General features: G+C 38.0%; 1 protein-coding gene across 4 annotated transcripts in view; it reads right to left on the bottom strand.

Annotated features, from left to right (window-relative positions):
* ERBB4 (erb-b2 receptor tyrosine kinase 4) overlaps positions 1-26840 on the bottom strand; it is a 797001-nt gene that overhangs the window by 118882 nt on the left and 651279 nt on the right. For all 4 annotated transcript variants that reach the window (XM_081141986.1, XM_081141988.1, XM_081141985.1 and 1 more), the window contains exon 20: positions 15412-15597. In XM_081141986.1, the coding sequence (XP_080998112.1) occupies positions 15412-15597 (186 nt within the window). The remainder of the gene's footprint in view (positions 1-15411; positions 15598-26840) is intronic.

Raw genomic sequence — 26840 nt, 5'->3', positions numbered from 1 at the left:
CACCAGTGTAAGAAGCGTTACTGATCCTATACCTTTCTTCCCCACCCTCCATGGCCACGTTCATGCTAAGATACATACAGCAGGTCCTTAAATAACGCCGTTTCATTCAACACGGCTTTTTTACAACATTGATAAGATGCCTTAGGAACTTAACTCTCATTTACAACAGTTAGTCTATGGTAAAATTGGTTTCATTATGTGTCATTTCACTTAAAGTCTCAGAACCAACTGGCGATGTTAAGTGAGGACTTATTGTATAATTTTAATAAAATACCATCTGCTGCTTTTATATATTTGTGAAAACAGGAGGCAAGTAAGTGGTTATCGTAAAAATTTGTATTTTAAATTTTATTCCACCCACTTTAGGGAATTGGGGACATTATTTGATAGCTTTGACTAAGAATAGCCAAGGTAGTAAAACTTCTGTCTAGTTTTTCCCCCCATTACAGCACTTAAATACAGATTCCCCTTTCCTTACTCAAGAATGTGTTTTCAAGTCTTTAAAATTATTAATGACCAGAACTCTCTCAGGAGTGATTCCTCTTGAGTTCTGAAATCACAATTCTTTGAGGATATAAATGTAGCTAATTTATTTGCCTTATCTGACCCAAAGTAGAGGTTTTTAAATTCATTCAGTCCCAACAGGGAAGAGTATACACCCAGGTAGTATTTTCCTGTGAAAACCTTTTATTTAGAGAACTATAAGAGTAAGCTGTCAGAGTAAGAAATCCACATTTTTATTGCCCGTGTAGTATGTGTTTTGGGGATAGAAAAATCGAGAACTTCCAACATAACAATTTGTGTTGACAAGAAATTCAATCAAGTTGTAACAGGGGCTGTTTTGCTGATAAAACTCCTGATTCTAGTAGTCCATTCAATGTTTTAACTATTTATAAATTTCCTATCAGTCTTTCTTAGACTTACTGGTAGGGGGAAAAATGCACTATCTTGGATCGCACCAACTCAGTAGCTTTGGGAATACTGTGGGTTGCATTTCCAGTCTTTATTTGTTATATTGCCTTGCTACAATCCAATTTCTTTAGACCCATATGGTGCCAATTTCTTGAAAGCTTATTGTAGAAATATTAAAAATCTCAATCTCAATATCAAATTAGCCCCCAAATCATAAAGAAATAAATCCATGAGGGCTCACAAAGTTTCCCCTCAGGCCTTGAGATTCTACTTATTTGTTTCTTTGTTTCTTATGAGGAACAAATTGTTTTTAATGTTGCATTTTAAAAAGGGCTTAAACTATGTAGCTGTCCCCCAAACTATTTGACTTTAGTGGCATTTTTTAAAAAACAACAACAACCATAACTTGGAAAATCTCAATATTTGAGTGATGATAATAAAAATTGCTTTGGGCTGAAATTCTGTATTCTGCATCACAGTCCACAGGAAAATCTTACAGCTAAGAAATAAGCCTGGAAAATATGGGTTTATAATGAAAATGTTGACAGACTCCTGCAGACACTGCTGTAATATCCTGAATCTGATTTAGAAGAAGTTTTCAATAATGTTTTTCCAATCCAGTCTTTTGGGGAATGCAAGTTTAAAGAAAAAAAAGTTTTCCACTACCTCGATGATTGATGAAAATGTGAGGCATCGGAGGCCAGACACCTCGGGGCAACTGTGACTAAGACCCTGGGCACCCGCGAGGAGAGAGTGAGCATGGAGAGGATGCTGTCCTTCGGGCTGAAGCTAACGTCACCCACTTAAAGTTTCACTGCCGAGGAACATTTTGATACAACGTTAGTTCGTGTCATATGGATGATACTGGTCTATTCTCAGTTAAAGGTAGGAATGGAATAAACTATCAGTCCACTTAGCTATGTTTTAATAAAAAAAAAAAAAATACACCTTAGGTGAGAATAAAAAGAGTAGCTGTGACTCAGAGTCACACCTGCCAGGCCTTATTAGCTATATTTTATGGAATTCTTTAACTTTGTATAGAAATCAGCTTAAGAATATTATTTAGCACTTAAAGCATTCTTGGTGAAATCTTTATTAATTCTGCTTCATTTTAGCAGAGTAACTTTGGCAATTCTTAATACATAGCAGAAAGAATATGAAAATATAATCATTCATACTGTTTTAAAAATAAAAATTAATTTTTAAAGTTCAACTCAGCCTGGCATCTAATCTACAAGAGACTTCCTAACAACATCCTTGGCTTAAACCTTCCGCACTACAGATTCTAATGGAGCAGCCCCATTAGTAAAGTCTATTCAGGCTAATGTGCTTGCTTGGGGCGATGATCACCGTGGAGCCCCTCATTCTAGTCCTTGCCAGGGAAAGTGCACTAGGAGTGGGTGATGTAGTGTTGTAATTATACAATTAGCCTTGTCAAGGCATGGAGCACTGGGAATAGAAGGATCCTGCAGCTTAAAATGTGGCCACCTGATAGATGACTGTCATTAAGCTCATCCTTTGTTCACTTGGTGATGGAGTAGACACTGAGCCTACGAACAGGATTCGTAATGAAGGAAAATCGCTGACCCATAGCCACTCGTGTTCATGGGCTCATAACCACGCAGCCCCCCTTCCTTCCCACAACTACACATATATTCTCTTCCGCTCTCACCTTCACCTGATGAAAATTAACATCTGCCAGCAGCTCTTTTTAATCCATCAAATTTAAATGATTGAAAGTGAAATTTTGTAGATATTGGTTTAGCCTAGGACTTCTAATCACGACAATAATGGCTCTCCCCATCTTACGCTCCTTTTCATAAATATTTACTGAATTGGTTTTTGTGTAATTTTGGCTGCGTACATTTTATTATATATTTAAAACATAAGTTCCTCTTACTAATTATATTCAAGATACATAAAAATACCAGTCGTATGTTTATGTGCATATGTATGTTTGCAGGCACATGCACATGTACATGTCGCACGAGCTGTGTATATTTTATTTCATCCTGCATGATACTAAATAAAATCGTTCTAAAATTTGGAATTTCCTCAGAAGACAGAAGACTGGCACACAGCCTTAACCGCTTTCTCTCATTCGCTTTCAGCCTGTCTTCATTATTAACCTAATTCTCCTCCCTCTGGCTCCATGCCCTCCAGGGTTTGATTGGGCTATTTCTCTTCTACAGCAGTGACCTTCTAAACCAGTTTTCTATGATGATTAGAAGGTGCAGAAGTAGGAGTGTAGATGTTCCCACTAAGTAATTGCAAGAGGATCTGGTACTACATTTGGACTGTTGCATCCCTCCTAGTCACATAACTACACTCAACCACGGTCCTCTTTTTCATAGCCACTGTTCTGGAATATTTTTACGCAAACTTATATAAGATCTCCCTTGAAATAAGACTCTGTCAAATTAACACTAGGATAAAACATATTGTTGAGACTAGTATATGTCCATTGTAATGTTTGAAGCACAGTAAATTCAGAAGATGTTAAAAAATAAGTCATTATTACAAATATTGATCACGGTAAAGACCCACGTACAATTAACAATAAAAAAAACTAGGAGGTGGGTGTGATTATAAAGGAGTGGCACCAGGTCATAAAATAGCACTATAACTTGAATGTGGTGGTAGTTATAAATCAACACGTGATAAAATTGCATAGAACTACATACAGAGAGATGTGCAGGTGAGTTTACGTTCTTGATAAATATATTTGTCTTCAAATGTACAACTGATTATTTACCCAATGCACTGAACGTCTATAACATCAAATGTTGTAGATATGCACCTATGAATTATAAACAAGCAAAAAACAAATGCCAAGAAATAACCTTAAAATATTTGAAAATTACTATCTCAGTTGAAACGTACTGTGGATTTAACAAAACCAAAGAGAGGTTTCTTTTTGGAGTTGCACCTGTACCAATATCCAACTCCTGGGTGCAACATTGCACTACAATGTAAGATGTGATTGGTGGGGAAACTAGGTGAAGAACATGGAAAACTCTCTTTAAATTTTTTTAAACTTCCTGTGAACCTACAATCATTTCAAAACCAAAAGATTTTAAAAAGAGCTACCTGGAGGAAGAACTGGGCAGGTGTAGCAGGACGTAAGTCTGTTCTGTCTCCCTTCCCACTATGGTTCCTCTGCTTCCAGTCAAACCACTTGATCTCCTTACCCTTTGTTTCTCTCTTAGCTGTAGCAAAGTGCAAGTCCTATCTGTCTGAGTTACTGTAAACATTTTAAATCTGTGGAGAAATGACACTGCATGTGTGCATCTGAAAGATCCTGAATTTGCACCACGACTTCCTGAGAGCAACTGTAACACCCACCTACCTCTACAGTTGTAGAACAAAAGCCATAGGGAGCCATCAACTAGATGTGTCAGTCTTGCTACTTTGATTCTGCATTTAGGAAAACCACTGTGTTCCCAAAATCTGCTACAATACCAAGCTTCCCAGGGTCGTAACTAATAGGTGTCATTGTGAGCGCTTTACACACCTGAGCTACAATTTCATCCATTTAGATTGGATAGCTTTTACTTTTCTGTAAAAAAAGTACATTAAAAGTATTCGCCAAAGCATAAATTTATAGTAAAGAAATTAAGCCCTTTACTTTCTAATGTGTATGGTAGGTGAATGAAACCTCTGCCATTTGTAGAGTAACTTCCAGACTCTCTGAATTAGAGTTGCTCAGCAGGCCAAACGAAGTCACAGGCTAAGCAAGCAAAGCAAGAGGGAAGCTTGCTATTTTGTAGGTCGGACAAAAAGCAAACTAAATGCCTTCTTCTCTAAGTGAGAGACCTTCATATTTCATGGAAACCCCAGGAAATAATTAAGGCTTCAGTGCAATTCTGGGACCTGTGCTCTAGAAACTGCCTCAATAAACTTTATTCTCATCTGGTGCAATTGAGATTCTCTTTTATCCCTTACTACCCCTTATATACTGCTCTCCTTAAGGCAATGAGAATTCGGCACATAAATAAAAAGCATGCGGTTGTTTAGGAGATGGAATAAACACAATTCAAATTCAGCCAGGTGCTTTATCACCAGTTTGGGAGAATGCAACATTATTAGACATTATGATATAAAGAGGGAGAGGGAAAACTATTGGTGGAAAAGTGATATTAAAAAAACAACAACACCTTGGAAGGTAATCTAAAAACACCAGAGTACTAAAATAAGCTAGCCGCCTCTCATTGACTATTCTATTAGGGAAAGAGTTTATTAGATCATTTAAAAATTATCACGAGAAGTATAGACTGATTCTCTCTAATATTTCAATGATCATTTTACCTAAATTACAGACGTGGGACCCAAAAATCCCATGGGGTTGGGGTAAGGGATGCTGGCGGTCAATCAGTGGATCTAGGCTGGGGCACCTGGGCTAGAACTAGATAATCTGGGGCTCTTCGCTGTGGCACAATTTTAACAAGTCCTGACATTCATTATATTTTTTAAAGCTTCACCACCTTCACAAAGAAACTTCTGGACTGGGTCCTTTCCATGCCATTTTTCTGTTGCTCTGCTTTCCTTGTATATGCACAGCAAAACATTTTATTAAGATACCCATTTGTGTTTTGCGCTTGCCTCGTCAGAGTAAATAGGATAATCTGCGTGTTTCTGTCCGAACTCCCTCCCTTGAAAGGGTTTTGTGCTGTCGGACCTAAACTTGCAGTGCCAAGGCACAGGCCTCACTTGGGTTTTGTCTGAGAAATTGGTTGATTTCTGTCGAGCAGTGGAGGGGAGGGTGGAACATGGAAGAGGCCGAGCCCGGCAACCTGAAGGAAAAGGTTCAGTTGGCTAAGGCTAAAGAGGGTGGGGGGTTCACTGGTTCCGCAGAGGGTGGGCTGGTGTGGGGGTGGGGGACCGATGGTTCTACTCTCACTCTGTGCCCACGCAGGTCTAGCCTCTCATGGGGCGTGTGGATGGCTGCCCCAGCCCGAGGGACTGATCACCGTGACCTGGAGATCGCGGGCACATGATCTCCTAGCAGTGATGTGAGTCGGAGCCCAGCCTCTCCAGCCATCCCAGGCAGCTCAGCCTAGACCAGCTCAGCCACATCGGATCAGTGAATGCGCGCAGCCAGGACCCCAGAGCCACTCAGCGGATCCAGGCTCGCAAGCAATAAACTCATATGCCAAATACAGAAGAGAGAGGGGTGGTAATTTGGAAGCTATGATGGTTGCCCGTAGCCGACAGATTGCAGAGCTCTGCTTCCATGGAGCTGAACAGAAGCACCTTTATGTGTCAATTCTAAAGGTCAGAGGACTGGACATCCTGCCCCTGCCCGCTAAGCACCACCAGGTTCTTCCCATCCCTAGACGAATTCCTTGTGGGAACCTTCCAGTAAATGGTGAAATGGAGTTTTTGACTTTTATAGGTCAGCACTAACCTGGAATAATTTTTAATTTAGAAAAAATGTAATGTGATATTTCTCTAATCTAGTATATCAGACCATATTTATTTCTGTTTAACATGAGGAAATGATGGAATATAAAAGTTAGTACAGATTAAGAAAGAAATATCTATATCCCTGTCTTGTGGAAACATTTGTCTTACTTTTCAGATTAGTATCAGTTGCCCCTATTTATTTATTAACTCAAATTTGATAGGCATAGGTTATTCAAGCATAAGTATTCTCACTTGGTACAAGAGAAAATAGTTCTCAAAGGTCTCGTAACTACGGTTCAGGATTCAAACCAAGATTGTATTTCCCTGCGGCTCATATTTTTCCTGCTACTCTATGCTGCCCTTGTATAGAATTCATGTCTAAGTTAATTTGGATGATAAATATTACATAATGTATTATCATTTCCCTTAATATTATATTACTATCTATTAGGCACTGAAGCTGTGGCAGTGAGCGTGCATAGCTGATGCATGAGCTATTTAACCCCCACAACAGAGGGACCAGCGGGGGCCACTGCCCGCTTTATAGGGAAGGAAGTCGAAGCCGAGGCATTAAGTGATTTGCTGAAGTCACACAGGTGGTAAGTGGTGCAGCTGAAACTGGGACACTGGGGTGCTTCCTTCTCAATCCTGCCCTAAAACACTTGAACAGTCAGCATCATTTTACCTTTACTACGTGAGGCAATGTGGCTGTTCACTTGCTTTCAGTGCCTAGGTTCCCCAGTGGGACATAAAAACTGTGATCGAGAGACTCCTTGTTCTTTCTTGAACCTTCAGATCTTGGGATAGTAACTGCTACACCATAGCTTAATATTTTTTTAAATTAATAAATAAACGACCGTAGATACTTTCTCTGGTATTCAAATCTCAAGTATCTAATGAAGACATGGATCTAAGACTGGACAGAGATTCTGAAAAATTCAACTCGCCAGGCTGACTCTTTCAAAAAAAAAAAAAAAAAATTGGATTCTCATGAAATAATCAATGACCTGTCCATGCTTCTGAGTTCAGTTCTTCATTCTCGGACTGGTTTTCAGCATGACCCTGGGAAAGTCACTGAAGGTATTACTCTGAATGTAATTTTACTTGTGCATCCGATTTATGGCACTGAATTTTCCTAATGATGTAATGTCAATTTATGAGAATATATAATGCATTGAAAGTTAAATAATAGCAGTAAAATATAAATATTAAGCAACCTTATGTCCTAATCTCTCCCAAAAAGTAGTTATATGACTAGAAAAAATAATCTATTTTAATTTAAATTGTGAATTGTCATTAAATGGAGTTTAGCTATTTCACTAATACTTCCAATTCCAATATTCCTCTTCTATTTCACCTTTATAAAATGTAATAATTTCTCTGTGCCAAAACATACCCAAAGAACATATTCAGTAGATGGGTATTCTCAAACTCCGAAACATCTTACATATCATTATTACATTATTAAAAGTGATAAGAACCAATTTTGTCTTTTTGAGAATGTTAGTACTGTTCTGACTTTTCTCCAGACTGTTTATTATTTTAAAACTGGATATATTAATTTTATATATATTCCATACTTATGTGAATATGACTGAGGTGACATCTACATATAGAGTCTGGTCCTGACCATAAACAAATACAAAACTTCAGTCCCCAGTTCATGAGTTTAATTAGCATAAGATACTCAGATTTGCATTTAATTGTATCCATGCAGAAGGGAACGGCCAGGTCAGATGGGAAATTACATCTCCTGTGACTGTGTAGCTGCTGCTAGAGAAAAATGGAAAAGAGGAAAGAAGGTAATTGAAGGCTCTGCTCATGCTACACACTCAGGCCTTAAGGAAAGCTCTGCATCTGGGCACAGAGGGGGATGCGCGTCTCAACCCAGGACTCTGCCCTTCTCCCAGCACTGAGAACCGCGTTTGAACTGGGAAAGGTCCCTCTCTCCTCTCCACCCCTCCCCAACTCCGACCCTGCCGCCAATAGTTAAAATAAAGCTAGGTGCACAGACACCTCCAATGGCCACAGAAAGTCAGGTTTCACGATAGAATTCTCATTAGTAACAAAAGTAATTTGGGAACAAACATAGTGGAGTATAAAATTTTTTTTGAAATGTTTAATTGAGGAAATCTATTAAACTGGCCTAAAAGTCATGCTGATCTTTGAACAATACTTTTCTTAGAAAACATAAATGCTGGAATCAATCTATTTATAAAAATTATGACTGAGTTATTTATAGGCAAAATCTAAATTATTCTGGTTAAACATATTAGGTTTGATTTTATTCTTTAAAATATTGACTGATTTTCATTTCCATTTCCTTATGGGAGAATTTTAAGATTGGGTCAATTTATGACTTAATCAGGCAATGAATCATCTTGAAGTGTACCATGCACCAATGACATATGTTTTTAGAATCATCTTTTTAACTAGTTTCAATGGTAAACTACTGAGAAAGAAAGCCATTGGGACCCTCCGTCTGAATTAAACTGCAAATCAATTAGAGCTCCAGAGGAAATCTGACAGTAAAGTAAAATAGGCCAGCAAAGCCCTGAGGAGGGTTTCAAGATTTTGAAAAATAATAGTAGCCTATATTCAGTATTCAGGCTTTACAAATACAGTAGCAACAGCAAGAAAGAAAAACACACCAAAAACCTTCAAATAATATTTTCCTTAGAAAGGAGTCAGGAGCTTACAGCTCTGCAGTAATAGGAAGTCAACTCAATATTAAGCTTTTCTAGCTTGAGATTGAAAAGCTAAAATTTGTTTCTCTTTGTTCCTCTTCAGTAATGGACTAACTCATTCAAAGAATTACAACTGACCTCAGATCTCTGACAGTTCACTGATGGTTTCACATGTTTTTAATATTACAAATAATCCACTTTTCTAACATGAGAATTGGAGGTCATGATAATAGCATCTTAGGAAACTGTAGGAAATCACATAAGGATGGAAGACTCAAGTTCTTTCTTCCAAAAATCAGAAATATTAAGTATTAAACAGGAGATTATGTTCTCCTACCCCCAGTGTGGTCTAAGAACAAATGTTTAACCTCTTATATCTGGGATTTTAAAATTGAGTATTTTTTTAAATGATGTTATTAGGGTTTTGTAACTGTAAATGTGTATCTTTCCTAATTGTTTTCATCTCAGATATTATCCAAAATAACACATAGTGTACATGCCTGTTCTATGCTAAGCAGTATTTTTAGCAGATTACAAATATTACCTCATTCTCATAATTACTCTACAAAGTAAGTACTAATACTGTCCCCATTCTTAGGGGGCACAGCGAGATTAACTAACTTGTCTAAGACCACTCAGCTGATGAGCGGCAGAGGTGGGATTTGAACCTATTCAGTCTGGTTCTAGTGTCTGCTTAACAGAAACCAGTGCCAAACTACACATTTTAAGTTCTTAATTTATAGCATCACTTGTTATCAGTATTTATATTACATAATCATTCACAAAACAGTTTTAGCTTCCTTTATTATATTTTATTAAAAAAACACAGGTTTAAAAAATCCCCCTACAGATAACTATGTAGTACTTTTTCCTTAAAATGTGACTTAGATGCTGATGATGTGGCAGTAGGATTCTCACGAACACAATAAAAAGTGTTATTCATGATATAGGCTTTTCTCTTATGGCATTCATGGTGAGTCACAACCACAGATAAAATGTCATGCTCCTCAGAAAGTCCTCAAATCCAGAAGCGCTGCTGGAGAAGACTGAGTGCCTTCCAGCTGCAGTGGTGCATGTGTGTGTGCATGTGTGTGTGTGTGCATGTGTGTGCGTGTGTGTGCGCATGTGTGCGTGCGCGTGTGCGTGCATGTGTGTGCGCGCGTGTGTGTGTGTGTGCATGTGTGTGCGTGTGTTTGGAGAGGAAGAGAGAGCAGAGTGCTTTAAAGACCTGGCTCGGGCATGTTACCCGGCCTAGAATCCAGGCATCTCCGTCTATTGTGTGCTTTAGGGCTTGACTTCCCCATTGCCTCATCTGTAAAGGGGGGCGGTGGCCTTACTAACTGTAACTAAGCGTCATTCGGTGTGAACCAGCACAGCCCAGGCCGGGCACAGGCCGGTGCCAGGAGGGTTCGACCGGCTTTGTCCACACGGCACAACCAGCCCGGTGCTATTCGCCACCCAGCTTCCTCGCCGGAAACTCAAATACACTTTCAGAACCCGCTAAACTGTCTTTTAAGAGCCGTTTGCCCAACTTGTTAGGAACAGCTGGGAAAGAAGGAACTGTCGCCGTCGCCTTCTGGCTTCACAAAGCACCTGGAAGGCGCCCGCTCGGCCTCCCCAGCAAAGCAGGTTTCAAAGGACGCGCGTGCAGAGGAAGCGTGCTGCCTGTGAGAAGCAAGCGCCAACGCCGGCGTGCAAGTTTGTGTTCCTAACGCATAACAGTCTGTAGAGTAACGAACCAACAGGAGAATGGGAGATCAACTTGAAATAGGGATGAAAATATGCCTTAAATACTTTCTTCCTTATATATAAAAACAGAGCTTAGTGGTTCCACTGGTCATTTATTAGTGTGAATTTAATCAAGTTACTTAAGTTTTCTGTGACTCACTTTCTCTATCTGTGAAATGGACACAACGATACTTAATGTCAGAAGTTGTGATGAGACTAATTAACTAATGAATAAAATATACAGCTGTCCTCACACTAAGTCAGTGCTTAATATTAGCTATAATCAGTATTTCTTCTACATACTGTAGAACTTTCCACAACTATGTTATAACACAAATATCAGTTGGTTATTTTGCAGCATCATTTCCCCTCCTCCCAGCTTTGTCAACCAAAACCAAACACCAAACAAACAAAGGGTGCGGCCAAAATGAAAGCGGGGATTGGAGTAAGCAGGCTGATATTTCTCTTATTTCATGAGTCTCTCGGTGAGAACTGCAAGCCAAGAAAAAGAAGCCTCTAGGTTATCGAAACAGCTATTTGTAAGGCATTCTTTACTCAGACTACGCTACTTATATTTTACATCCATTTCTAAGACGGTTCTCTGCTTTGTGGTTTTCAGGCTATAACTAATAAAGGAGATTGTTTTTAAAATACTCTGTGTTCTAGGAGCTGAGCCAGGGACCTTCCATAGCTATTTTATTTAATCTTTGCAAATCATTGTGAGGAAGCGCATTTTTTTCCTATTGCTGTAAATAATTACCACAGTTTTAGTGGCTTGACACAATACAAATTTATTTTCTTATAGCCCTGGATGTCAGAGGTGCAGAATCAGTTTCACTGGACTAAAACCAACATGTTGGCAAACCTGGGTTCCTTCTGGAGGTTCTAGGGGTGAACTGGTTTCCTTCAATTTTTCAGCTTCTAGAAGTATAATAAATTCTTCAGCTTGTGGCCCTGTCCTTCACCCTCAAACTTATCATTCCAACTCTGCATTCATCTTTATATCTCCTCTCTCTTACTCTGATCCTTCTACCTCGCACTCATAAGGTTCCCTGCTTTACCCTGGGCCCACCTGGATAACCCAGGATAATCTTTCTCGTTTAATATGTCAAGAAACATCTGTAGATTCTGGGGATAGTACATAACATCTTTGGGGACAGGGGATTGTTTTTTAGTCTACCACAGGTAGATACTATTCTACTTAGTTTTCAGATGCAAAAAAAAAAGAATAATTATTAATTCCATTTGAGGAATATAATTCCAGGAGACTGAATAACTTACTCAAACTCACAAAACTACAAAGCGGCCATCGACATACCAATGTAGGTCCTTCTGACCCTAATGCTATTTCCACTACACAATTCTGCCCCCAAAACAGGAAAACAAGGAAAGATATCCTCCTTAAAAGTAGATTTTTAAAATTTTCTTTATTATTTAAAATATTTATAAAACATATTTATTGCATGGCTACTATATTTGAGACTCAATTTTAGGTGCCGAGAGGAAATATGAATCAGACCTAGTCAGCCCCTAGCAACCCCCTATCTTCCCATGTAGTTAAATGCCTGTAACCCCTAATTCTATACCAAGAGTCCTGACCAAATTCAGCTTTCCAATTGCCAGCTCCAGTTTCATGTTCTATAAACTTTTTCAATTTGCCATGTCTGGAACTGAACTTTCAATTTTTTTCTGGCAAATAAGTTTAGTCCCTCAGCTTTCTCCACCTCAGGAAACATGCTTCCAGCACTCAGAGCCCACAGTTAATCAATAATCAAATACCTGGAATTTGTCTCAAAAACATATCCTAATGCCATTTACATCTCATTATTTTCATTACCCCCAGACTTCTAACTGGTATTTCCATTGCCATTCTTATATTGTCTCGATCTGTTTTCCATACATAAACTCCTATGAACATAAATTGGATTATGTCAATTCCACGGTAAAATACCTCAATAACTACCTACTGCCTTTCAGGCATGCCATGTTCTGCTTAGGACATTTATGTGCCTGTTGCCCTGGAGTCACTAGTAACAGAGCCTCCGTTAGCTTCTAAAATTTTTCCACTTAGATGATAATTTATATAGGCTCCATATTTATAGGGTTTTGTGCAATCTTTTCTCCTCTTAAATGTTCTTCCCAGAGTCAAAGTCTTTTCCCTGAGGACTCATTGGGGTTTGCCCTGAAGTTTTCCCTATAATTGTTTCTTCAAAAGCTGAAGCCCAGTGTTTAATCCTTTGCTTGTTTTGTTTACTGAATAGCTGTTGGTGCTGTTAGGGTGCAGGGAGAAGCAGGCCCACCCTGATGGTGTTCGCCCTGGCGCGCGTCAGTTGGCACAGAGCTGGCACGTGGTGGGTGCCCACAAATATCTATGCCATACAGTCAGAGAGCTATGTAAATACACAGTATCACATTTAAATAATACAGATGTGCTCAGCGACCAAAACTAATACAGAAGAGGAAGGATTACTTCTACCTAAAGAGAGAGAGGCTGCCTAGGGCAGGCTCCGTAAGGGGAGGAAGCCCAATCAGAGCTGATGAATGAAAAAGAACCTATGAGAAAGGGTTTCCGAGCAGGAGAGATGGCATTTGCAAAGGCAAAAAAGGTTTAAAACAGTGATTATTCAGGGAACTCACAGCGGTTTCTTTTATTAGAGTGTACAGTCCTGCATAAATGATATATTAATGCCACATATCCCTAAGGACAAAACCTAAATTATGGAAAACACTGCAGGAAATAGAGAGAAGAGCTAAGACGTTTGGAACTTAGCTTTGTTTTCATGTACAGGGCTAGGATGATTTGAGAATTCTTATTGCATATTTAGCTCACCTTATAAATTATAGACGTTCTTAGGTAGGTAAATCACTTTTTGAAGAGTTATATTTGAAAGTTCATTACCATAAAGAATTCTCCCAGTTGTGAGTTTGTCGTGCAATATTCACAGAATTATAGTACAGGGTCCATGAGAAACTATACTGAGATTTATGGTACATAAAGCTAAACTGGTATTTCCCTTCAAATAATTTTTTTGGTTTTCGTTTTAAGGGTTATCTCAAAACTCTGCTTCGAGAAATGTATTCTTATTCTTTCTTTGGCTGTAAGAAGAAACAGGCTAAGGCCACTAAATTAACATCTTGTCATTTTAAAATACAAATGCAAAGATGGCTGTAACTGTAGATTTATAGAACATCGGGTCATATTTTGACATAAGAGTTGAAAAAGTGAATTAAAACTCATCTCAGTCCTATCCATCGAGAAAGAAAAAATTACCAAGAAACATCCTTGGCATAGGTAATCAAAAGTGGTTTCTTGAACATGAAGGATATATACCAGAAGTTGAACACGGGCGGACGACAGGACATGAATGCTGTATTTGGCCCTCAGAGCAGTTCAAAGTTTGAGCAAAGGTTTAAATTTGGAGAAGTCACATAAAACATCCAGTCTGGTCCCTCTTAAAAACACTGAAGAATCAGAATACTGGTGGGAAAACCAGTCTCCTACAGGCGAGCAGTTGTTCTTAAGTTCACCGCAGAGCCACCTCCCGCATCAGCCCAGGTACTGAGATCCAGGCCACTTCCCTTATGTATGTTCCATGCTCAAGACCTTGTGTCAGAGCGATAAAATCCTCAACAATTAAAGACCAATTGGGCATTATCAAAATGTCCAGGAAAGCATTAAAATTTGACCATTTGTAATACTGAGAATTGAATGTACATGCAATTTTCAAAAAATCATCTAAAAATGCAGCAATTAAGACATTTATTCTCTACTTCCTTGGATTTTGTTTGTTCACTAAACTGCACCGAAACAAATAAAAAGCCAAACAAATACAGGATATATCTTCAACACAAGCACATCAAATGGTCTTAATGCTGGTCTCTGTAAGGACCTAGGGACCACTAAGCCCTCTCAACACCCTTCTGCTGCCGGAGCTGTGGCTTGATTTTATTTCTTCAGATTTTCAAGTAAAATTTCACTTGGAAAAACCATTTCATGCCTTAAAATTTTTTAAAATCATGAAACTGGATAATACTATAGGGCTTTTTAATGTGCCAAATTTTTAACAAGTTCTGATATCCATTTTTTTAAAAGCTTCACCATCTATACAAAGAAACTTCTGAACGGGGTCCTTTTCTGTGTAATTTTTCTATTGCTCTGCTTTGCTTTTATATGCACAGCAAAAAATTTCATTAAGATATCAATTTGTGTTTTGTGCTTGCCTCTTCAGAGTAAATAGAAAAATCTGTGTATTTCTGTTTGAGCTCTCTTTGAAAGGGTTTTTGTGCTGTAAGGCCTAAAATTGCAATTCCAAGGCACAAGCCTCACTTAGGTTTTGTTTGAGAAATTGACTTACTTCTATCTAGCAGTTGAGGTGTGGGTGGAATGTGGTTTCCTTTTTCTTTTCTTTATAAAACATAGGTATATGTATTATTCCCCCTGGCCAGTAAGCTATTTCTTTTGTCACCTGGTCAATATGACAATCCAAAAATATGTAAGTATGTCACGCCTTTGATCTGTGGTTTTAATGTAAATACCTCTCTAATATATCTTTTAATAGCAAATAGAATATATTTGAATAGATTGAAAAACTTGACATGTTTTCAATATCTAACCTGTTCTAGATCAGGAAGGACAAAGCGAGAGAAGTCATTTCCACAGGAAGTGGCGGGCACGTACCTTAGCTATCTGGACGCACCAGTTAAGCAGCAGCTGTGATCCAATGTTATCCTTGTGTTCGTGGACATAGTCCAACAGGCAGCCATGGGGCATAAGCTGGGTCACCAGCTGAATGGTTGGGCTCAGACACACACCCAGTAACCGGACTAAGTGTGGATGGTCCATACTTGCCATGATCAGAGCTTCCTGTCAGAAAAAATATAACATCATCATTTCAATTCAAAGTTCTTTACAAATATAGCTACTTGCACTGTGCTAATGGTGCTGATAAGGGTTTCAAAATGTACTCTCACTCAATGAAATCAATTAAAAATGAAAAGACATTATGTTGCTATTATATTCTTAGTGACTTAACTGAAGTAAAATTAAATGAAAAACAAAACACTATACATTTATCAAAGTAGAAAATGTTTTAGAATAAGTGCATATGAAATTAATAGCAGTATTTTCTCTTTTGTAATACAGACTATATTAAGTGTTATTTACTGCTAGATAAATTGAAATTGAATCCTTATACTGTGGATTGTTAACCTTTGATTTTGATTCTAGAGGACAATAATTTATACAAATGCAGTTATTTACATGTAGAATAAGGTGATCCAAATTTAAGTCATCCATTATTCATGTGGATTCAAAAGGCAAACACAGGTAAGATTTATAAATTATAGTATCGAAAATTAAAAAATTATAAGCTATATACCTATTGTGTATGTATGTCAAAGAACAAACATTTTAATAAACATTTTGCTCCTAACTTTGCCTTAATTCAAATTTATTTTATTTTCAAAATTATAAGTGACATCTTAGTCATAGATTTATAAAATCTGAGAGCTAGGTGAGACTATAAAAAATTGTGTATTCCAAATTCACAGTTTCATGAAATAAGGAAACAGTTCTAGGTTTTTTATCATAATTATAAAGGCACTTAATGGAGATAAAATGGATTTTAGTGCACTGTAAAGTGAGTTTCCAATGAAAAGTTATTTTAAATGTCTTTATTTGAATTTGAAACAGATATGACCTAACACACACACACACACAGAGGGGTTTGATACATACATGACAATTATTATCAATCAGTTTACCTATATGAAGCTATGTTCATTGTACTATTCTTGAACAATTTCTGTAGCTTTGAAATTTTTCAGAACAAAAAAATCAAGGACAGAAGGCTCTCTTGGGCTTCTGTTTAAGATGGCAAGGCAAACTGAACACACACATTTATTTCCACCGGCTCTCAATTCCACTATATTAATTTTATGAATTCCTTTATACTAACAACAAAGGAATTCATAAAAAGCCAGATACCAAAAATCACAGAGAGGAGGCAATAAGGAAAGAATACTGGAAATAAGAAGCAGATTACAAGTAGTAACTGACTTGGCAAACATGAGAAATCTGAAGCCTAACTTAGCAGGGGGTTGGGAAACTGAGAAGAAAACCTGTAACCACAGGTGTACACAGGTGACACCACACACCTCTGCATGCTGAGTGGGAGGGCAAGGGCATGACTTCAGCAGGATGGCGGCAAAGCATATTTAGGTAGAACTTAGACTACAGATCTCTTCCTTCCCTGCATCTTTAGGAGAGACTAACCAAAGGAGTACGAACCATGGCTTTTAGGCACAATAGAAAGAGAAGTATTCTCACAAAAATATTAGAATTATGTAAATTAATACATGGTGCAACTTGGGACCACACTCTAGTTCCTTCTTCCAAATGGAGCTGTGGCTTCAAAATTCTGAAAGTTGTGTTTAAACTTTGAATTCTCTACCCAGGAAAATTTTAACAAGGTGACTAGCTATACAGACATGTTCAGACGTATCTGTCCTTAAAACATTGTATGTCAGGTGCTTCCTTTCTCTGTTAGATGTGCATATTAAGTAAAGGGTGGGGATGGAAAAGCGTGCATTAAAATGAGGAAACAAGGAAATAGCAGTGATGGGATATTTCAGGATAAAAGATGTACAACAGAATGAGCTAAGAAACAATCCAGTCTGGAGCAGGACATATCGCTCTGGAAGAGGTGACCCAAGAGGATGGAATTGATAGAATAACTAACACATTTCAAGTGCATTAAGAGTATAGCTATTTTCCTAGCAGAGGTTGAAAATCAAATTAGGGATCCATAGAGAACTAAGCAAAAGTGAAAAAAAAAATAATTAATTTGATGTGAAACACAAGAAATTCACAAAAAAGAAAAGGATTGTATTTACTACAGAGCACGGCTGGAAATCGGTCTATAATCACTGCAACGGAGACAGGAAATGCTGAAATAAACAAACATCATATGACTGTATTGGAGGACAGGGCAGGGAGGTCCACTTAGGCAAGGTGGTGATGGGAAGGAAGCAAAAGGTATATTCCTGTTGATACGGTGAAAGTTAATACTAAATGGTGCATAAAACTGAAAAAAAACAAGAGTTGACAGACTAAGCATATTATTTAGATAGATGGAGCTAAGCTATAGGAGAAATTGCCAAAAAGTTGCAAGTGATTGCTTTGGCCCATGGAAAATAAATGGGGTCAGGGAAGGGAGAGGTGGGTAGCTAGAGACTGCTGCTTTTCATCTTTGGCCCTGAACAAGTACTTGGCTTTTACTGTTATTATCCTAAAGCTATTTCTGAGGATATTAGTCACTTTTAGCCTCCACTGCTATTTTAGTGGTGTTGGGTTCAGCTGAGTTTTAAGATTATTCACAATTATGGCGAGTGTCTGATGGAGTATATAAATTTACTGAATCTAGCCAGAATCGTATGTGAGGTGTAACATCTTAGTTTTTGAGTAAGGAAGGGTGGGGCCATATGGGCAAATGCTCGGAGAAAGGAGTGATTCAGGGCCAAGTAGAAGAAATAAGCTCTTAGCATGGTATGGGCCGTAATGAAAGGCCCATATAGACAGAAGCTGAAATCGTCATTTCCCAGATGGCTTCCAAGTAGGTTAGGGGCTCCAATTCCCCTTTCCAAGTCACCCCAGGGAGCCAGGTGAGTCATAGAACAGGGAGAGCACCAGTTTCTGTGCTTCCTGGCTGACCCCACCACCACTGCAACACCTTGAGGGCTGGCAGCCCAGAGAGCATGGAGAGGCATCACCTCTGGCAAGGACACTGGCATCCTCAGGCGGTACCAGTCAACAGTGTCAACAGTGCCAGGGGAGGGACCTCTCAGTGACTCCACATGGGGGCAAGGACCGGTAAGAAAGATTAAGGACACTGCAGATACCACAGGGTGACTGCAGCTGGAAAACTGGCTTATGAGTGTGTATGAGATACCCAGTAACTTCCCAATCTACCTAGGAAAGGTTCACTGGAGACTGGAGTTTCTGCATAATCAGCAAAGCCAGGAATTTTAGTTATTAATATGGCCTCATCTGGATCAACATTTTTGTTTTACTTACTGTATATTTCAATAAACATGTGAAGTAAAGCAAAGAACTATGGTTGTAAAGCGGGCACAGAGAGGAATGTTAGCCAAGTTAAATTATCCATTAGTCAATCTAGTACTAAGATTAATTAATTAATTCAACATTAATCAATATAAAAATGTAAGCCAGAGGGTCCCTGTGCTGAATTGTGATATGCACACATATAAATATGCACATATATACCAACAAAGCAAAACATGTAATCAGATTAAATATGTAACTTAATCAAGTACCAAATTAAATATTTAATTAGACGTTAAATATTAGCTATCTCATTAACTCAAATGTATACTAACTGTATTCTCTCTATTTCCTTTCTCTGACAGCTCTCAGACTTTCATGTGCATGAGTCACCTAAGTTTATTCCTAGTGTAACTTTCTTGATCCCACTCCCAGAAAATCAGGTCTGGAAGTAGACCAGAAATCTGCATCTGTAACGAGCTCCCTAGATGAAGCCACTGTAGGAAATATGAAATTCTGAGGCCTTCTAGAACATCTCCATTAAATTTGCATCCTTATAATCCATTTCATAAATGAAAACATGAAACAGTGTTTCGATGCTTATCATAACCCTCTAAAGCAGTCAAAAGAGGTAGTGATTCTCCCCTGTAAAATGAGGACACCAGGGTGGGTGGGGTGACTGCCTCAGGTCATCTGACAAATGGATCCGTTTTGAGACTCCTGCTTTCTGATTCTTAGTGCAGCACTATTTATTATGATAGAGAAAAAAACTTTTTTTCTTTTCTTTTCTTTTTTTTTTTTACTTTGGTTCCATCAGCACTTCGCACTGCAGATGCCTGTCTTGCTAACCAGGAGACAGCCCCTTCCACCGGAATTAGCCATATCTGAATAGATTGGGCCTAATTATACTTTAGTTCCTGAGGAGCAACTGAAACCAAATAACAAAGGTACGCTTACAAGTAAACTGCCATCACTCATAATAAACTTTCAGAAAAAGCCAAAGAAACATCTCTCTCTGATTTCCTAAGAGCGTTACTTGATATAGGACATTTCTTAAGATAAAGAAAATAATGAAATTTCAGGTAAAAGAGAGATTTTGAGGTTATTTCAGGCTTCTTTTTCAGCATGAAATATATAAACAATGTGGTGTGTGTGTTTTTCTTTTACAACTCAAGGAGTTACGATAATTCTATTCTAAATACACATTTTAAAAGTTCCCATCAGCAGAGAGTAAAAGAAATTGCTTGAAAGTTTTCTCTTAAAATATCTATTAGCAAGTCCTGGCAAAAAAGCTGGGGTTGTATTAAGGAAAATTGCTCATCACACTACAAAGAGTATTTGAAACTAAATTGCAGAGTATTTGCATAATAGTTCTCTTTTTTGAGAAAGAAAAGATGAACAAGACACTAATTGTAGGTTTTATTTTTTCATAAAGAAAATAGCAGATGGCTTTTTGGAGGGATAGGGGAAGAGATTTTTAAAAATGAGAATATGGATTCATTTAGAGTGATGAGTGTGATGAAAAGGGGAAAAAAATCCAATGTTTTAATAATAGAGTGCTGGGTTTCAATAAATTACTGTGTGCTAAAACTAATAATGTCCGCTGTTCCAGATCTCGTGTGGCCCATGGAAAGAATTTTGGAATCTTTGCTGCTGTCACTAAAAAATATCACCAATACCACTGGAATAAGTACAATTTGGCGGGTGCATTATCAATTTTTCCAGAAATAAAATTACTCCCAGTCTTTGTTTTCCCTTTTGCTTTATAAATTCCTCTTGGAAGTAAATTAAAGTATTTTCTCATTGGACAGGGGGGAAGATGTAACAGGTATGACACTGAAAACTAAAGCATGAACATTTTTCTTTATAATGAGGCCTGGTTTGTGTAAGGGCATTTTTTTTAAAACCACCAAGGGACAACCAGGGCATAGACAAAATCTCTGAAGCGTGCGTGTACCATTTTTCTCAAGCTTCTGCTATTTGTTTCTCTATTTTGGTTCAAAGAGACGACGTTTCTGTACAATAAAAAAACTGAGCAATGCCATTTGTCACATTAAGGCATCATTTTGCCCAGCCTTCAGATGTTTATACATTGCCACTTAAACTTATTTTCTCACTCATGTTGGTTAGTGGTTTCACAAAAAGAAAAAAAAGAAAAAAAGAAAAAAAACCCACATATGGGCAGTGAAAACTTATGGGCTATTCTGTTTTAAAAAAATGTAAACTTCAGCCAAACTTTTACTGTTTCATTATATCTATGGACCATTAATTCAATGCCCTCCAGCAGAAAATGGGAGGAAATCTCATTGTATCAGGGATAAAGAAGATAAAAAACGGAGATAGAAAAGAAGAAAAGAGAGACAATTAATGTGGACACATAAAACTGTGCTTAATGCAAGAGTCAGCAGATTTATGAATGCGCAAAAGGAGTGCCTCCCGTAGACGGTGGTGACGGTGATGAAGAAAACAAAGGAGATAATGGTGTTGGCAGTGATGAAAAATGAAATAAAATCATTGGTCCATAATAATGTCTTACAAACCTGTTTTGCTGCAGATGGTACCCAGATAATAAAATAAATGAAATCTCCATCTGCTCCCTCAAGTCTAGAATAAATAATAATTTACGTGGGCAAGTAGTGAGCAGCCACTAGACAGGCTGAATTAAGGCCGTCGGTTTAAGTGCGTCCACATTGCTCGGTGGCCTTCGCACTCCCTCCCAATCTCTGGAATCATTTTTGTGGATGCAAACAACCAAGATTAGGATCCTCCCAACTTTTCAAGTCACCCCTTTTCCATCTCCATTCTACATCATTCACCCACTGGGAGGCTGTCATAGATTTAGATGCTCCACAATGAAGAGCTTCGTGAATAATTTGACATAAGGTAGAATTCTACTTCCTGGCTGGGTTTTTACATTTCCCTTACCCCTCATCACAATGAATTTCTCTTCATTCTCATCATATTTTCTTATCCTTCTTATATATTCACTCACTTAAAATTATTTATTGAGGACCTGCTTTGTCCCTGGCACTGATTAAAGGTGGGCCTCGAATATCATCCCTAGCCTCATGAGGCTTTCATTCTGCCAAGAGAGGCAACAAATGAACACAAAAACTGAATACATAGAAAACCGATGAATAAATAATTATAAATTATATTAAGGATTATCGACAGAATAAGGAGGGTTTTGTGATAAGTAGTAAAATGGTGGTTGCACAGCACCTTTAGATAAGGGTACTCCGGAAATGTGTCCTGAAATCTGAGTTATGAGAAGCCAGATAGACAAACATGAGGAAAGAGCCTAAGAGCTTGGCAAAGTCTGGAAGCTCTGAGAAGGCTCACGTGCCTGGGATTTAGCAAGAGCTGCAATGGCACGAGACGGAAGGAGGAGCCCGATCATGAAAGGTTTTGCAGTCATGGAGGAAGACTGGAATTATTCGTAATTTTTTTAATGCCTTCTTTCTGTTAGGCCTCTTTTACTTCTCTCCTAGGCTGCACTGCAATTTTAACACTTTCAGTGAAAGCACTTACCGCCACTGTATGATTGTTTCTCTATTGATTTTCCTATTTCGCCCACTTCTTGGGCAAAGGCAACTCCCACCACCTGAGCACTCAAGCTTCAGATGCTGCTAGAGAAAGGCGTGGATTCACAGGGATTTGTCCTAAATCTCCTGATCTGATCCTCCTAAAACAGCCCTCTGTTTCCATTTTTAATATATCATTGACTCTTTAATACATTTATTATGACCTCTATTGATGAACAGGAAAAAATCACAAAGTTCTACCGTTTGTAGTACTTACTCTGTACAATGTACTCTTGACATCATCCCATTTGGTTCTCTTTGATCATTTTACCGCATTTACTTCTAGCACAACTTCAACCTCACTCTACACTGTCAACTTTAAGGAATCTCTAAGTACAGTTAGATGCCTCCTATTCTAAAAATGGAAGTCCCTTCAATTTTGCCATTTCTCTACTTGGAGAATATTTGCTGTTCTTATTTTGGCCATTTGTTTATTTTCCCCTCTTTCATGCCTTAGGGGTTAATTTTCTGCAACTTTCTTGCACTCTTACTATTCAAACTCGTCTTGAAAAAGTCCCCACTGACTTCCTTTTCACCAGTAAGCAGGTTTATTCTCTCAGTCAAACATTTTCCTGACCTTCTGCACTGTTCGACTTCACTGAACACCCTTCATTTTGAAAGTCCCTCTCTGTCCGATGTTATTATTTTATTCTATCCTAAATCTTCAGTCTCTGTGGAGGTGCTACCTAGCTTTGTCCCTAATATCCTCTGTTTTCATCTATAATCTCTTGCATTGGTATACACTATATCTTTAGAAAATATAACATAGTTGGCAAAAACATGGAACCAGCTGAAAAATGTTGTGGTTTTTCAGGATTTGATTTAGTTAGAAACTATTTAAATAACATTGCTATTTACAGAGACAGATAATAAAGTCCATTACCATCACATCCCAAATATCTGTCCGAAATATCCCAAATATGAGAATTATGCTGTGCTCATTTCCAAGCTTCTTTTTTTTTTTTTTTTGGCCACTCGTGTAATTTCAACTGTCATCTATGAGCAGAAACTAACAGGTCTTTATAAATGTACACCTCTCATATCATAATACTTATCAGAGTCTTATTAGACGTATTTCTTAAGAGTCTGCCGTCTCTAATAATTTTTCTGAAAGTAGTAGTATTAGTTGATCTTATGCATTAGTCTATTACTAAATTCCTGTTCAGTTATGGCTCATGGTAAAAAATCAATGTTATTTTATTAATAAATGAACAGAATCTTTATTATATTCCCTACTTCTATCCTACCTCATCCCAGGAATCAACACATATTTAAAATGTCTCTGGTCATACTGACACAGATATCCCACTAGACCTCAAATGTAAGACCCAAAATAATCTTCTCCATAAGAGATGGTCTGCTAACTCTATCACTTTCATAAATTTCAGAAACATTTCCTAATTCGGTTTTAAAATCTTAGATTCATACTTGGCATTCTCTTTTTTATTGTTTTCCATTCCATTCCACATCCAATATTTTGCCAAGTCTTAATAAATGCTTATTCCAATGTGGCTCAAATATGTATCCTTCTATGTATTTTCATTCTGACTCCTACTTAAGATCAGATGCACATCAGCACTGTAAAAAGAATGCTGATTTTTTTCATTAACTTCAGTCTGTTTTTGTTATAACCTACAAAAATCTATGGAATTTTTTGGAGTGTTACCTAGAGAGTCTTAACATTGAATATACTCAATAAACATTTGTTGTTAAATTGGATATGTTGAAAATTGCAATAATTTTTGTAATGAAGAAGCTTAGACTATGCTCCCACCTATGACACTAAAGGCCTGTGGGATTGACCTGTATAATCCTCTTTGCCCTGCCAGGTTCAGTCTACATACCTCTCTACTTTGCCATGTGCCCAGTGTAACTGACCCAAACGCCTGATAAGAGGCTACCTGTCTCCTGGCTTTCACTTGGGTTCAACCAATGACAAGCAACAGAAGAAGACAGAGAAGAGTGAGGTTGGTATTTATCCCCTACCCTCCACTTCCTGCAGACCTCTACCCATGGCCACAGCTGCTGTTAGGTCAGGGTAACCTTCCCCCTGTTCATTCCAGCCTAACAGTTCTGTTACTCGGCTTGAGTTACTTCAACAATCCCAGTTCCTCAGCCCTGCCCACACCTTTATAAAATATCCTTTGCTAAACTGTCTTCTATTACTCTAACTTTGTACACCATGTATTTCCTGTGGGGATTTTCCTGATACACTAATCTTGGACAAGTCATACAACCTAACACTTATTTGTAAAATGGCACGCTAGGTCACTGACGGCAAAACATGGCATGCATGGTATACCAATACCCCCTCAACTTACCCATGGTAAATACTGCTAAGCAATCACTGTGATAGGCTGATAATGAGTCCCAAAATATGACCACATCCTAATCCAAGGAAAATGTGAATATTATTTATTTGGAAAAATAGTCTGTACAGATACGGTTAAGTTAGAGATTTTGAGAGATCATTCTGCATTATCCACGTGGGCCCTAAATGCCCTCACAAGAACCCTGACAGAGAGCAGAGGGAGATTAGATAGACACACAGTGAAGGAGGAGCAGAGATGAGAGTGATGCGGCCATAAGCCAAAGAACACCAGAAGCTGGAGGAGGCAAGAAAAAGACTTCCTTAGAGCTCCTGGAGGGCAGGCGGCCACACCAACACCTTGGTATCAGAAATCTGGCCCCAGAAATGTGACGTAATATATTTCTGTTGATATAAATCACCAACTTTGTGGTAATTTGTTACAACAGCCTCAGGAAACTAACACCATTACTGTATTCTTTCCTGCCTGGACTACACGAGGACTCAAAATCCTTCTCAACTCAATGCTTTAGGCAACAAAAATCAATTTACTGGGAGGTAAAGGTGAGATTAAACATTGTTGCCTTGATTTTATACATATTTTAAAAATTAATGTTGCCATCAAACCTTATTTAGTTTGGATGTATTATATTAATCTGATCTAAGTGATGCAGATATTTTTTAATTCATTTAGAAATGAATGTATATATGTAATAGCTAAATGATATAGTAGAGGAAAAGGGCTTATCACAGTGCTTAGTTATACTCTACCTATTACTGCATTTGTATTAAACCAATTATATCTAAAGGGGATGACATTGTTGAATAGCAAAGGCATGGCCAAGAGTCTGGGAAAAAGTTGCAGCTACAGGGTAAGTGGTCAATTCAACCTTCTGCAGGCCAGTGGAGATACCTGGAATGCAAGTCAGGAAACCCAACCAAAAAAAGCCAGGCAAATTGATTTTGTTGTTGGTTTTTGTCAGCATTTTAGAAGCTATTCTTCTTCTACTTAAGCCCATGGAGAGGTAGAACTATCTCCTCCTACCTTCAATATATAGTAATCATGAGAAGTTAAGAGAAGACCAAAATCAGTTTATGGAGTTGCAAGAGAATGTGAAGGGGTACACAAGTAACAAAGAGTAAGCACAATAACAGTAATGATGATACACAGCAATCTGGGTTAAAGTAGATAACAGAGACCAAGGGGTACGGGTGAATGCTTGTACAGTGGTCCCCCTTAACTGTGGTTTTGTTTTCTGCAGTTTCAGTTACCCATGGCTAACCATGGTCTGAAAATATTAAATGAAAAATTGCAGAAATAAAGAATTAATTAGTTTTAAATTGTGTGAAACTTTGAGTAGTGTGATGAAATCTCAGGTCATCCCTCCCTGTCCTGCCCAGACACTACCCACCAGGTAGTCACTTACTTACTTACTAGCTATCTCCATTATCAGATTGACTATTGGAGCATCTCAGTGCTTGTGTTCAAATAACCCTTATTTTATTTAACAACGGCCCCAAACTGCAAGAGTAATGATGCTGGCAATTCAGATATGCCAAAGAGAAGCCGTAAGTGTAAGTATGCATAAGGAAAAAATAGTATATCTCTTTGTAGTATACAGATATAATAGTATATCTATATATCTGAAGTATTACATATCCACCATGGGTCCTTGGAAAGTACCTCCCATGGATAAGGGGGGACTACACTAAGTAGGGCAGAGATACTTTATTGCCTACTGATTAATCATAGTAAAGTTCCAGAAAGCGAAACACAGAGGTGCCTGCAATTAACATTTCAGTACTGATACAGAAGAACAAACTCAACAAGGTCCAACATGAATCTTTTGCAGAGGACACTACACTATGCCACAAAGAATAAAAACATAAACATACTAGATCCAGAATAAGTCATCTCAGACTATATATTCTACTACCAAGGAAGAAGACATAATTAACTTCCAAATAATATCTGTTGCTTTCATTTTGTTCTCTCTACATATGAAAATCAGTTTAAGGGTCATTTAATCCGTTGGGTAAGTCCTGTGTTTAGTTCATCTATAGCTTACCAGTTCTTAGTAAACACATTTATGGATCCTCTGAAGTTACTTATTAAATAATTTCTTCAGATCATAATAACAACTGCTACCTTT

Source organism: Miniopterus schreibersii (genome assembly GCF_964146895.1).
Source record: "Miniopterus schreibersii genome assembly, chromosome: 7".
NCBI classification, from domain to species: Eukaryota; Metazoa; Chordata; class Mammalia; order Chiroptera; family Miniopteridae; genus Miniopterus; species Miniopterus schreibersii.
The sequence above is the reverse complement of the archived record's forward strand: the minus strand, read 5'-3'. Positions and strand labels throughout refer to the sequence as shown.